Here is a 14,636-nt window from a genome sequence, read left to right as displayed (position 1 = left end):
CCAATTACAGGTGATACCCTCAGATTGAAGAATGCCCCTGCTACCTTCCAATGGTTGGTCAGCAGAGTATTGGCTGGAAAGGCGGCGTTTTGGCCGTCTACTTGAACAACTTTATATAGTTCCAGTTGGGAGGAACACCTGCATCTCCGGGCGATGCTTCAGGCCCTGCAGCAGCCAGCTCGGACCATCTAGACCAGTAAGTGCCTAGTTGGGCAGGGTTCTGTGGTGTATTTTGGAGACCTAGTAGGTGGGGGGAAAGATGCAGCCCCTCCAGGCCAAGCTTGCCTAGGACCATGGTCCCTACTTGGACAGGATGCTTACCTCTGCCAACTAGAGACAAGGTTTCTAACAGGCTCAAATTTTACACACACACACAAACCATATAAATTCAAGAGTTCTAGTTACCTGAGCTAACTATAACTTGCGCCCCCCCCAAAGCACTGCTTCTGACCTCATATTACGTCACTGATGACATCATCCAGTCAGTGTGTTTCGTAAAAGTTTCTGAGACTTAAAGATATATAACAAGCTACTGCATACGTTAAATTACTATTTGTTCTGTACTACCAACAAGTGGTACTGTTTCTAACATGTCATCTGATCTATAATTCCGTTATTAAACAGGTGTACGATTTATCAGTGAATTAGCCTCTACAATGACAACTGTGCGCTGCTGATGTATGTGTATGGAGGTGCTTTGCGATAGTCTAAGCTGTTCATTGAGAATTCACTCCACAGTGATGCCTGAGTATAGTTGACATACTGGCCAGTTCCCAAAGACCTCTGTCCTTTGTGATGAATGACTGTAGTAGTAGATTGCAATAAACTCATCTGTTCACAAAGATCTTTCTTTAGTTTGATGGCTCAATGTAGTAGGCATTTACAACAGACTGGCCTTTCTGTTCACCCATTTCTCCAGGATGAAGAATAATTTTACTAGTGGTTTGTGACACAGTGGCCTGTCTGCTAAGACCTCTCTACTGGCTGTGTGTTGTAGTGACTTGTGTAAATCTGACATTTGCACTTAAACCTTTTTTCATGTTCACAAATGGTGCTGTTGTCGTTTGCTATAGACTAGCGTATATGGTTAGATATTTTATTGGAGTCATTATTGATTCAGAAGAGGCAGGACTAGCTACAGAGAACTAGGTGATAAGTGAGTGTAGTAATTGATAACGTTATGGTGCTGTATGTCACACACACTGCCATAGTCATTTACAAAAATTGAAATGGTATTTACGCGCCAGGACACTCTGGTAGTATATGAGCGCGATATAAAACTGCTAATAATAATAATTATATGAAGTATATTTAAGTTTACTTTGTTGGATAATGTTGAATATATATGAATACATTGCGTTGAGTTCGAAACAGCACAGCACAGCGCAGCAGTAACACGCCGTGCAGCAGGAACGAAAGTTGAGTAAAGCCACAGACTCCGTGCTCTTGTTACCAGTGAATTTTATTCGTGATAGAATAACAGCCCACCAGTCGTCATGACGCGTTTCACCTCAGCCGAGGCTTGATCACATGTCATGTTTAGGAAGGAGGAAGTAACTTAAATAGCATCATTAGTCACATGGTTAGTGGTACCTCCCATTTATGTTTTAAAGGGGTATACTTCACAAAACTATATACAGGGCACAGTGCCCGTTTACCATCTGTAGTCATATGTCCAACATAATTATGCAGTTGACATCTATTTACAATACACCAAAGAATTAAATTAAGGGTATCAAAAAAGCGGCCACCAATTCATATGTTATAGATCAAATTTCTAAGACCATCTCTTGTAGAAAAATAAATAACTGTATATACAAATAAATAAATACTGTTCATTTTTAAATTCATATATTTACATAATGTACAATAAATATATCTCAAGAAATTTATACAAGCCTCATTGGTCTTGCCACATATATTTCATTTTAGCAAGTACCATGATTATAAAAGATACCCAATATTCACAACAGTTACGGTATATTGTGTCGCAAAATAGCGATAAGTGACATATTCAAAAAAACGATAATACCCAAGTGGGTGTTGGAGGTAAACCAGACATTAAGTAACCGATTATCACGTGTATATTTCTTAGCCCGTTACTATCCTTAGGGTTGCATATGTAAATCAAAATTAAAGTGAATGTGCAATTGAAAAATTAAAAATTAAAATATTCATTTTACTTATTTGATAAGATTTTCACAGGTTACCAAACATGATCTCAAAATATTGATGAAGTTTCATTTAAGTCAAACAAATCAGAAAAAGAATAATGCTGACAATTATCTACCAATTATAGGCAGGTATACAGATCTTCCGTGCTGTTAAGCCCCCCAGGGTGTTTACTATTAAACTCGAGGATGTATCGGGTCTCAAGCAGGCGTAATTTTCTGTCCCTGTCTCCTCCCCTCCTCAATGGTAGGACAGAGTCCACCAAATAGTATTTTAACAACTCTGGGTTGCTTTTGTGACAGTTTTTGAAGTGCCTCGCTACCGGATAAGCTTGGTCCTTCCCAGATATAGCTCTTAGATGCTGTAGGATGCGTTTGTGGGCAGGGAGACGTGTACTTCCTATGTATTGTAGTCCACATGGACATACCAATAGATATACCACACATTCCGTCTTACACCCCAGTTTCTGTTTGATTGCTATAGGCTTTTCATGGAAAGGACTTATGTAATGGGTCTTATTGATTGCATGCTTGCAGGCTTTGCAGATTTGGCATTTTTTGAAGCCCGCAATCCGTTCCCACCACTTCTTTGGGACATCCAGGGTGTTGCTCACAATTACATTGCCTAGAGACATGGACTTTCTAAAAGTGATCTCGGGTCTGTTCTGTACTAGATCCCCTATGATCGGATCTCCTTGTACGAGATTCCAATTTTTACTGAAAATCCTGCGTATCTCAGCATGCTGCTGGCTGTACGTAACAATGGCCCTACATGGTACTTTTTCTATTGGTGTGGTCACTGTTTCTTTTGTAACCGTAGGGACAGGGCATGTTCCTAATAGTTGTTCCCTTCTTGTTTTCATTGTTTTTCTCATGGCATCGTCTATCATTTTGTTACTGTACCCTCTTTCAAGAAAGCGGGTCTTACACTGTAGTTGGGCAATGTTACATTCTTCTTCAGAACTACAAATGCGCTTTATCCGTAGCATCTCCCCATAAGGGATGCTACGAATCAAATGGTGAGGATGGCTACTAGAAGCATGCAATACCGTGTTCCCAGCGGTAACCTTTCTATGCAACTTGGTTTCTATTTTATCATTGGCAACATATACCTCAACATCTAGAAAATTGACAGAGACATTGCTGATCGTTGAAGTGAATTGCAGATTTAAATTATTCATATTTAATCCATCAACGAAATTAGCGGCACTCTCTTTGGATCCCCTCCAGATAAAAAACAGATCATCAATATATCTGAGGTACAATATTGCATGTTGTTCCATTGCCGCCCTGTGCTGTCCCATCAGGGTTTGCTCCTCCCACAGCCCCATGTGTAGACACGCGAAGCTGGGGGAGAAGCAAGAACCCATGGCCACCCCTCTTAGTTGTTGATAGGCCTGGCCTCCAAATGTAAAGAAGTTCTGTTGCAGGCATATGTTTAACATTCCCATAAGCATTTTGTTATGCTCCATGTAATACATGGGACGTTTATTTAGAAAGAATTGTGCTGCTTTTAGGCCATCTACATGTCTGATAGACGTGTACAATGAATTGATGTCCAATGTCATCAGCAAGTAATCTTCAGACCAGCTTTGCTTAGATAGTTTATACAAGAAATCAGTTGTCTCGTATATATGAGTTCAATCCCTTTACCCATTCTTGTAAAAAAAAGTCAATGTATGAATACATATAAATATATTTGAATACCTTATACATATAGGGACACATCTTGCCTTAGGGCCGGCAATCCTTTTTCACAGACCACTGATCCATACTGTGGTACTATAAACTGGCAGCCAGATTGTTTGTGCTGCAATGTGTTGGGCCTACTGGTTTAGTGGACAAAAAACGTGAACATTTGTCTTTGACCCCCCCCCCACCAATATGTCTTGGATGGTAAGAATTCCACATTAGTTTCATTAAGCCATTAGGACTAAAAGTGATTCTTCATCCTGTGCTTTAATATAGCCAATTCTTAAAACACGCAAACGTGTGTGACTAGGTACTTGAATTCTACACCGAAATATTTTTGTGGCATAAACCTTCTGCTCTCACAAACACCTACCTCTCCACCATTCGATGACCCTAATGATTGCCTTTGACTAGGTTCACATTCTAAAAATACCACAAGCATATGTGCATAGACACTAAATTACTGTCTTGTCTCATACATTTGCTTTGTTAAAGGTCTCTTGAGGTTAAGAAGTGTTCCATTAAGAACTATTAAATGGTTCAAGGAGTGTTCAGTTCAGCGTCCGCCTTCCAGGTAAAAGAATCGCTTGATAGGCCCTTGCAGTACCAGGCAATGTGCCATTATTGCATGGCATTTACACAGACCAAGCACTGTCTATGACTTGGTACTGCACACCGGCCCACCTCTTCTATTCCCATCACGTTCTACGTATCCAGCTGATAAGTCCGTCCCCTGTGCCCACTTTGACCATGGGCCAGCTGTTGTCGTCGGTAACCCTGCCCTTTTTTAGGACTTATGTTTACACATTCACAATAAAGTTAGCTGCTGTGCCAACAAGTGAGCCACTGCTACAGGCCCCTTGTAAAATTGTGCAGCAGGGTTCAGAGCAGCTGCACCATTTTATAATGGTCTTGCACCCAAGGGATGATACCCGCCACCAGCCTCCTAAAGATTTGTTCAGCCGCCCAGATTGACGGTCAGGTGCTGTATGTACAGTGACTGAATCTAATTTAGTTCCTTAATTTGGTAACCTTACACAATATACTTTGCTTCAATAAAAGAAAATGCATTCCTTTAGCACTGATGATACTAAATGGGCGCAAGCTAAGTCTACAGAATTCGGCACCTAATGTTGTTTTTCTCGCTTTCAGAATTACTATCTGCTGATAGCGGACCAGAGCATGGGCCAGGTATGTGCAGTTTTCTGTTTGTGAACATTAACACTTATATTTTAGATGTATTTCTTTTTATAGAGATTGTTGTAAATGTTTATATTGTGTTATTACATACATAATAAAAACAACAGCCTAAACATAATCTCCTGGATCCTGGGGGGGGGGATATATCCAAAACTACAAGATACAGACTGGCACTCCTTTATAGGCTCTAATGATATTTGTATCTTTCAGGAGCCTTGGGCAGTGGATAAAGTACACATAAATGGCTTCACAACTTAGTGTGGAAGCAAAATCCCCCCCTAAAAGAGCCAGTGGGGGGCAGATAATTTACGTAATGAATACTGTAGCTTGCAAATATAAACAGCTGACAATAACATCTCAAGATATATTGGGGATCCAGTTTACCTTTCCAACAGGTTTAAACCTGACCATATTTAACATCTATGCTAGGTCTGAACCTTATAATAATGAGTCCGCAGTATTAACAATCGTTCACAGCCTGGCGTTCTCAGACAGAACAACCCTCAAGCCCGCCCGTCTGAAGAACTCTGCCTTTCCCTTAATAACTATTTTATTAATAAAATTACCACCATCAAGGCCAACATTCCCCCCCCATCCCCTTCCTTTGTGGACCCCCAATGTCCCCCTCCCAAGGGTGAACTCACCACCCTCCCACCCATCACTAGAGAATGTCTGGCCACCTTAGTGCCGTTGGTCAAGTCTGGTTCTCCTCTTGACCCCTGCCCGGCCCACATTCTCCGTCATGTCTTTGCTACCTGCCCAGATCCCACTCTTCATCTCCTTAATAGTTCTCTTGCGTAGTTCCCAATTCCTTGAAATCGGCGGTTATTGTGCCCATACTGAAAAAACCTGGGGCTGATCCCTCTGTCCCTGCCAATTTCCGCCCCATCTCCCTCTTGCCATTTTTGGCCAAGGTGCTAAAGCGCCATGTCACCCGCGCTCTGAGCTCCTTTGTGGAGACGCATGGAGCCCTTGCCCCCCGCCAGGCCGGCTTCCGCTCCGCACACTCTACGGAGTCCGTTGTCATCTCGGTCCTGGACAACCTCAGGGAGGGTATGGACACCAATCAACACCAGGCCCTTGTGCTCCTCGATCTTTCAGCCGCCTTTGACACGGTAGATCACACCATCTTATTATCCCGTGTCAAGGCGGCGGGGATCGGGGGGACCGCCCTGGTCTGGTTGTCCTCCTTCCTCAGTGATCGCACCCAGGCTGTCCGCCTGGGTGACTTCACAGCGGACGTCTGGAAAGTTCAGTGCGGGGTCCCCCAAGGCTCTTCCCTTTCCCCCCTCTTGTTCAATCTCTATGTCGCCCCTCTTATCTTTTCCCTTCAACAGATGGAGGTCGCCGTATTTAATTATGCGGATGACCTCCAGCTTGTCTTCAACCTATCCTCTTCTCCCTCCTCTGTGCTAAACTTTCAATCTGTCATGCTCCATATTAGGGACTGGATGAACCACAACCACCTTAAACTCAACCCTGATAAGACCGAGCTGGTGTTGACGGGTGGTTCATCCAGCCCCTGGTCCTCTCTCTTCTGGGCCCCCCCCTCTCTTGGCCCTTCCCCCGCTCCCTCCTCCTCTGTTAAAACCCTAGGCATAAAAATTAATTCTCAACTCACCCTTCACTCCCAGGTTAGCTCTGTGGTATCTTCTTCTTTTCTTTCCCTGCGCACTATTCGCAGAGTGTCTCGCTTCTTCACTTTCTCTGCCCTCAAGCCTATAATCCTGTGGTATCTTCTTCTTTTCTTTCCCTGCGCACTATTCGCAGAGTGTCTCGCTTCTTCACTTTCTCTGCCCTCAAGCTTATAATCCTGGCCATGGTGGTGTCCCGCCTGGATTACGGCAATGCTTTATATGCCGGCATCCCCGCTTACAGCTTGCGGCGCCTACAACAGATTCAGAACCAGGCGGCCCGCCTGGCCTTCAAACTTCCTAAATTTCACCATGCTACCCCCCTTTTGAAATCTTTACACTGGCTCCCTGTGGGTGCCAGGGTCCAATTCAAGCTTGCAACCATCACCTTTCTGGCCCGACTTGGCTTGGCTCCGGCGTTTATCTCGTCCGAGATTACTCCCTACGTTCCCACTAGGGAACTACGCTCGTCCTCTCAATCCCTCCTCACTGTCCCCCGTTTCCGGAGAAAGAAGTGGGGAGGATCTAAATTCGCCACCCTTGCCCGACCCTTTGGAACTCCCTTCCCCTTGAACTTCGTACCATTACTCTGTACCCACAATTCCGAAGACATCTTAAGACTTATTTGTTTACGAAGTCTTTTGATTAATTTTTCTCCAACCCTCCCTGCCTATTAGCCCCGGATCCGGTTAGAGTTAGCGCCAAGAAACCGCTGGTATATGTGCGCTCTAGAAATAATTTTAAATCAAATTTTTAAATAATTTTAACATAGCTAGATGAGCTGGTGGGGGCATACCAAAGTAAGTCTAAAATTATATTTGTGTGGTCTGTAATGCCATTTTTGAACCCTCCCCCTTATTAAATATCTTTTGTCGAAGAGGCAAGGAAAATTATGGATTCAGGAGGATCAGTGGCAGTGATCCTCCTGGACCTGAGCGCGGCCTTCCACACAGTCAACCATTCGACACTGGTTCACAGGCTCAGAGAGCTTGGAATCGTAGGATCGGCCCTGGCCTGGCTGGAATCCTTCCTTCACGATAGAACCTTCCAGGTAGCAGATGGCAATTTCATTTCCAGGTCCACTACCATCAGCTGTGGGGTCCCTCAGGGTTCGTCCCTGAGTCCGACCCTTTTTAATGTTTAAATGGCCCCCCTTGGTAAGATAGTCACCCCTTTTGGGATTAAGCTTTTAACCTACGCTGACGACACCCAGCTGGTCATTTCTTTAAGTCCGCAAGACCAACCCCTCACCAATGTTCCCTCTAATTTTTTTCCTCTGTGTGCGGCAGTATAAGGTCTCTGTGCGCTGCAACCAAGGCTATGTGCGCCGGGAACCAGACCGCGTATATGGTGCAGCGCCAAATATCACTCCAAACCTTTGCTTAAAGTGAAAAGAGAGTGCATTTCCACACATGTAGCGCCACATGAAGTGTCTTAAGGCAGCCAGAAAACACACTTGTCAAACCATAATGGAAACTGCATTTGTACTGCACTACTTTTGAAATGTTATGCCGCCAATTTATATCTCTATTTTATTTCATCATTTGTATTATTGTGTGGCATAGAAGTGAAGCCCATCTGCTCAGAAAGCATTTATCAGAATGCCCGGTCATAGTTGTGTTCATTAAGTTTCATATGTGGGACTTGACTGTGTGCGAGCTCCATACGTGTCTATGAGCGTCAAGAGAGAAGGTAGGTGGCTGCGCACGTGGGCAGGCGAGAGGGAGCTGTGGTCGTCGGGGGACACCATCACTGAATGTTATCTAGTGGCTGTGTTTCAGCCATGAAACCAGGAGACTTCACATCTAAAACTGGGTTTACCATGTTAATGCTGGTTCTAAATATTGTATTAGAAATATCTCGCCATGCACTGGTGTTTCCCTATGATGGATATTTTCTTGGCATTGCCATCAAAATCCTCCCACCCCAGGGCTGGCCTAGATGGAAATTGTGGCTTCAGGAGATAGTTTTTATTTTTGACTTCTTCATTTGGCTAAATACTGTGTGCTTAGGCATTCTTATTTCTTTTACCTTATTTTTCTTCTCCCATTTTTTGCCGAATTTAGGAGCACTTCGAATCAGACTTAAAAGTTCTAGTAAGTGATAGATTAAAAAACTGGACTGGAACCAAACACACTCTAGCCTAGACAATACTCACGGGGAAACAGTCCTGTCTCAGTCTCCAACAAAATGTCCTACATTGGAAGTTGTAAAGCCTTTGGGGCAAACAGCACAGCATTTCAGTCTTGGATCTCATACTTTACAAAATGTTTTGACCTTGGTCAAATTATACTCGTCCTAATTATACTCGTCCTACGCTTCCGGCCCCTTATCTGTCAATATGCAAGATCTTCAGAGCAAGCCTAGTATCAAGATCTATTCTTAACACTTACATTACAATAAAGATGCAAAGATGTGACATTTTTAACACTTCCCAGTGTTAGAAATGTATCCCAATGACTACTGAAGTCATGAAGTTGTTGCACACTGTAGAATCCACCACATTCCTTAGCACTGTCTTGTCTGGCTAGTGTCTACTGAGGCTGGTTAGTAAGTCATTCAGGTTAATTCACGGTCTTGACTGCATTTAAACCTCCCCACCCCAGTCAGAAGTTTGGGGATACTTAATTATAGTAACTCGCATTCCTCTTCATGCACACAAATTAATGCTGGCTGCTGAGAGGCAATTATTCACAGCCAACCGCAAATGGGGCTGAAAGACAACACAGGGACACGCAGCGATGTGACCCGATGGGACCAGCCTGGTCGCACATAACTCCATATCCTCCTGCTCGCTACCTCTTCTTTGCTGTGCCATTCGTGACTGACACGCAGCAGCTGGCGTAGTTAGAGCTTCTGGCACCCGGGGCTATCCCCCAGATTGCCGCCCATGGCAGGTAGCGGCAGGGGGGGAACTGGGGAAAAATGACAGCGAGCAGCAGGGGTGGATTGGCAGGGTTTAAGTTACGACACCAGTCTCTACTCCACTGCATAAGAAAGGGTGTGAAACTGTGGCGTAAGCATAGAGCAAACCTCGAAGGACAAGTCTCAGTTGATGAAGGCCCACCAGCACTAAAATGGTAGCTAATTGCATTAAGTAAATGTATCCCTTCCTCCTCGTTACACCACTCCATACTGAACTGCTGCTACAAGACCACAGCTGTAAAACCACCCGCCTGACATCAAGCACAACACCAAAACAACTCCCACATAGGTCACGCTCTACACCCACACTCTACCAAACAACAACAGTATTTAGAAACATAAGCAAAGCTATAGCTATCTCCTTTTTGATCTACTCCATGCATGTCATTTTAAGAAACACCCCTCAGGTCCTTATGCATGAAACCAATGTCACATAGGTCATACTATACACATTCATTCTCGAGAACGCCACTGAAGTTGCACCGCAAGATAGTGCTCAGGAGAAGGCCGCTGAAGTTGCACTGCTAGATAGCAGTGCTTGAAGTGCAGGGCTCCCAGGCCTCCATGATCTGTGGGTAGTTTCAATTTGGAAAGGAAAGTGCTACTATACACCAGTGATTATTTAAAATTAGGTTCCTAGCATGGCATCCTGCATGTGGAAGAGGCTCTTGGATCTGGAAATTGGTAGTTTGAGAAACAGTACAGTGATCTTGACAGCATCACCATTTTAGTCAGGTATGCAACAGACCTATTATGTTTGCTAGGGGTTTTCACCCTGAAAATGGTTTTAAAAAGGGGGTTAAATAGTCCATTTTAATGCAACAAAAAAAACATAGTTTCTATAGGGGAGATGATGAAATATTCCAGTTTCCAGTACTTTCAGGGTCTGCCTCAGCCCCCTCAGTCACCCTTCTGTCAGCTTCAGAGGAAGATGGTCAATCAATCAATCATAGGCATTTATAGAGCGCTCTACTTACCCGGAGGGTCTCAAGGCGCTAGGGGGGGGGGGGGGGGGGGGGGGGTGCTGCTGCTACCCGAACAGCCAGGTCTTGAGCTTCTTCCTGAAGGCGAGGTGGTCTTGGGTCAGGCGCAGGTCGGTCGGGAGGGAGTTCAAGGTCTTGGCAGCCAGGTAGGAGAAGGACCTTCCTCCTGTTGTCGTTCTTCGGATGCGGGGGACGGCGGCGAGGGCGTGACTGGCTGATCAGAGGTGTCGTTTGGGAGCGTAGAAGTTGATGCGGTTGTTGAGGTAGCTCGGGCCTTGGTCGTGAAGAGCTTTGTGTGCGTGGGTAAGGAGACGGAAGGTGATTCTCTTGTTGACCGGGAGCCAGTGCAGGACGAGTGCCTGGGTGACAGTCTTCCTGGTCTCGGTGGGGATCCACCGGAAGATCTTCCGTAGCATGCGCAGGGTGTTGAAGCATGACGAGGAGACGGCGTTGACTTGCTTGGTCATGGAGAGCAGGAGTCCAGGATGAAGCCCAGGTTGCGTGCGTGGTCTGTCGGTTTGGGTGCGGTGCCCAGGGCGGGGGGCCACCAGGAGTCGTCCCAGGCGAAGGGCGAGGATCCCAGGATGAGGACTTCCGTCTTGTCCGAGTTCAGCTTCAGGCGGCTGGTCGACATCCACTCGGCTACCTCTTTCATCCCTTCGTGCAGGTTGGCTCTGGCGGCTGCGGGGTCGTTGGTCAGGGAGAGGATCAGCTGTGTCTCGTCGGCGTAGGAGATTATGTTGAGGTTGTGTTGGTGTGCGATGGCCGCGAGGGGGCTCATGTAGACGTTGAAGAGGGTTGGGCTCAGTGAGGATCCTTGAGGGACGCCGCAGATGACTTTGGTGGCCTCTGACTTGTACGGTGGTAGACGGACTCTGTGTTCTTCCGTCGAGGAAGGAGATGATTCATTCCAGCGCCTTCTCCTGGATTCCGACATTGCTGAGGCGCTGCACTAGGGTGCGGTGGCAGACGGTGTCGAAGGCCGCGGAGAGGTCTAGTAGGATGAGGGCCGCTGTTTCTCCGTTGTCCATCAGCGTTCGGATGTCGTCGGTGGCAGCGATGAGGGCGGTCTCGGTGCTGTGGTTGGCTCGGAAGCCAGACTGTGAGGGGTCGAGGCATCCGTTCGTCTCGAGGAAGGCGGCCAGCTGCTTGTTGACGGTCTTCTCGATGACTTTTGGCTGGGAACGGGAGCAGCGAGATGGGGCGGTAATTCTTGAGTTCGGTGGGGTCCGCTGTTGGTTTCTTGAGTAGAGCGCTGAGTTCGGCATGCTTCCAGCTCTCAGGGAAGGTGGCGGTGGTGAAGGAGGTGTTGATGATGTCCCGCAGGTGGAGTGCGATGACGGCGTCGGCCTTTTTGAAGACGTGGTGAGGGCAGGGGTCGGTCGGCGATCCGGAGTGGATGGAGTTCATCATGCGGACGGTTTCTTCGGTGCAGATCGGAGTCCAGGCGCGGAGGGTGGTGGTGGGGGGCGGTGGTTCGGTCGAGTTGGACGTGGCGTTCGTCGGTTGGGTGTTGAAGCTGTTGTGTATGTCCGCGATCTTGTTGTGGAAGTAGGAGGCGAGGGAGTTGCAGAGTTCTTGCGATGGGGTGATGTCGTTGTTTCCGGCGTTTGGGTTGGAGAGCTCTTTCACGATGTTGAAGAGTTCCTTGCTGTTGTGTGCGTTGTTATACAACCGGTCCTTGAATGCAGTTTTCTTGGTGTCGCGGATCAGTTGGTGATGCTTCCGGGTGGCAAGCTTGAGGGTGGTCATGTTGTCCGGTGTTGGCTCCCTTCTCCAGGCTTTCTCGAGGGCTCGGCAGTTCTTCTTGGAGCTCTTTAGTTCGTCGGTGAACCACGGGGCCTTCTTGCTGCCGGGTCTGCAGGGCGGGGTCCTCAGTGGGGCGAGTTCGTCCGCGCAGTTGCTGATCCAGTTCGTGAGGTTGTCGGCGGCCTGGCTGGGGTTCGCTGAGCTGGCGGGAGGGTGCTGGCTCAGGGAAGCGGCGAGCTGGTCGGGTGTGATCTTGCTCCAGCTTCTGTGGGCGACCTGATGCTGGTGGTGGTGGGTCGTCGTTCTTCTGAAGGTGAAGTGGACGCAGCTGTGGTCCGTCCAGTGGAGTCCTGTGGCATGGCTGAAGGCGATGTCTTTGCTGGATGAGAAGACGGCGTTGAGTGTGTGTCTGGCGAGGTGGGTGGGGGTGGTCACCAGTTGCTTGAGTCCGAGGTTGGCGAGGTTGTCGAGCAGGGTGGTGGTGTTGCGGTCGTTGTTGTTCTCCAGGTGGAAGTTGAGGTCCCCCAGGAGGATGTAGTCAGCGGAGGGGAGGGCATGCGGGCTGACGAAGTCGGCTATGTCCTCGCTGAATTGCTGACGAAGTCGGCTATGTCCTCGCTGAATTGATGGTGATATGAAGCAGACACTGGTGGCCTGATATGTGCACTGCAGTGTTTCTTTAAAAAATCATAGTATCACGAACACTGATAATAAAAATGTAGAGAAAATATGAGCAGTGGCCAGGGACAAAATGTGGACACTTATATGTGGCAGGCATTGACCTTTATTGGTCCTAACAATTGCTTCTGCAGAAAATTAAAGTAGCCTCTACTTTGAATTAAAGTGCTGAAGCCTCCAAGCAAGCAAAGCAAGTGAGCCGAACCCTCAATAGAACAGCTTCCTTGTCTCTTCCATCCATGCATCTATCTATTCATTCTTTCACCCTTCCATCCACCTACTGGCATCCACTATTTCACCTTTAGATTCTGTCATCCTTTCATTCTTTCATCCATTAATCAATATTTCCCCATTCTATCCATTTGTCCATCCATCCAATTTGCCATCCATCTGCCCATCCACGCAGTCTAAAAACCAACCATCCACTTTGCCACCCATCGATCCATTCACTCTGCCATCCATTCTCTTTGCCATCCATCCTCCACTCTGTTATCTTACCATCACGTCTGCCATTCATCGATCAATTGTTATCCTTTCATCAATTCATTAACTCTTCCATTCATCCACTCGCCATCCATCAGCCTACTCTGCCATCCATCCATCCATCCACTCTGTCATTCACCCTCTCTGCCATCCACTCTGTCACCCATTCACCATCCATCCACTCTGCCACCCATCCATTCATCAACTATTCTATCTATCCATTCAACCACCCATCCACTCTGGCATTCATTCATTCATCAATCCATCCACTCTGCTATCCAACCACCCATTCATCCCCACTGCCATGTATCAATCCCCTCTGCCATCCATCCGCTCATCCATCCATCCATTCATCCACTCTGCCATCCATCCTGCCATTCATTCATCAATCCATCCACTCTGCTATCCAATCATGCATTCAGTCGCTTTGCCTTTAATCCATTCACGCTGCCACGCATCCATCCATTTACTTTGCCATCAATCCAATCTGCCATCCACCCATACATTCATTCACTTTGCCACCCATCTATTCACCCTGCCATCCATTCATCATCCATCCACTATGACTTCCATTCACAGATCTTTTCGCCCACTCATCCATCCCTTTACTCTATCCTCCTTTCAGCTGTCCCTCCACCTATTCATTCACTGAACGATTTGCTCTGCCATCCTTTCACTTGTCCATCCACCTATCCATTCACTCACTCGCCCATCCCTTTACTTTACTATACTTTCATGTGTCCATCCATCATCATTCACTTCTTACACTCACATATCCATTCATCCTCCTACTCATTCATCCCTAATTCCTTTTTTCACCATTTTCTTCCAACATTCCTTCTTTCTTTCCCTTTCCATTTACTCAGCTGTCGGTTTTCGTCGCACCTGCTTGCTCTTCTATTCAGTCTGTATCCTGCATTAAGGATGAGCTTTTGACTTCCCAGTGATAGACAGAAGTTGCCCATAAAGAACGCCCCTCCCCCACCCAAAGCTGTAGCTGCTAAAGAGAGTTCACGACGTCCCTGGCAGCAAGCAGTTATAACAAAAATGTTCTACTGCATGGAAAACCAACTGATTCGCCTCCAACAAATAAAGCAGTACGTGCTGACTATTGAAAAGAG

General features: G+C 46.6%; 1 protein-coding gene across 1 annotated transcript in view; it reads left to right on the top strand.

Annotated features, from left to right (window-relative positions):
* TRMT1L (tRNA methyltransferase 1L) overlaps positions 1-14,636 on the top strand; it is a 540,757-nt gene that overhangs the window by 65,152 nt on the left and 460,969 nt on the right. The window contains exon 5 of the mRNA XM_086957219.1: positions 5,016-5,054. Within this exon, the coding sequence (XP_086813345.1) occupies positions 5,016-5,054 (39 nt within the window). The remainder of the gene's footprint in view (positions 1-5,015; positions 5,055-14,636) is intronic.

This window comes from Lissotriton vulgaris, chromosome 1_1, assembly GCF_964263255.1.
Source record: "Lissotriton vulgaris chromosome 1_1, aLisVul1.2, whole genome shotgun sequence".
Classification (NCBI taxonomy): Eukaryota; Metazoa; Chordata; class Amphibia; order Caudata; family Salamandridae; genus Lissotriton; species Lissotriton vulgaris.
This window is presented reverse-complemented; position numbering and strand designations above follow the sequence as displayed.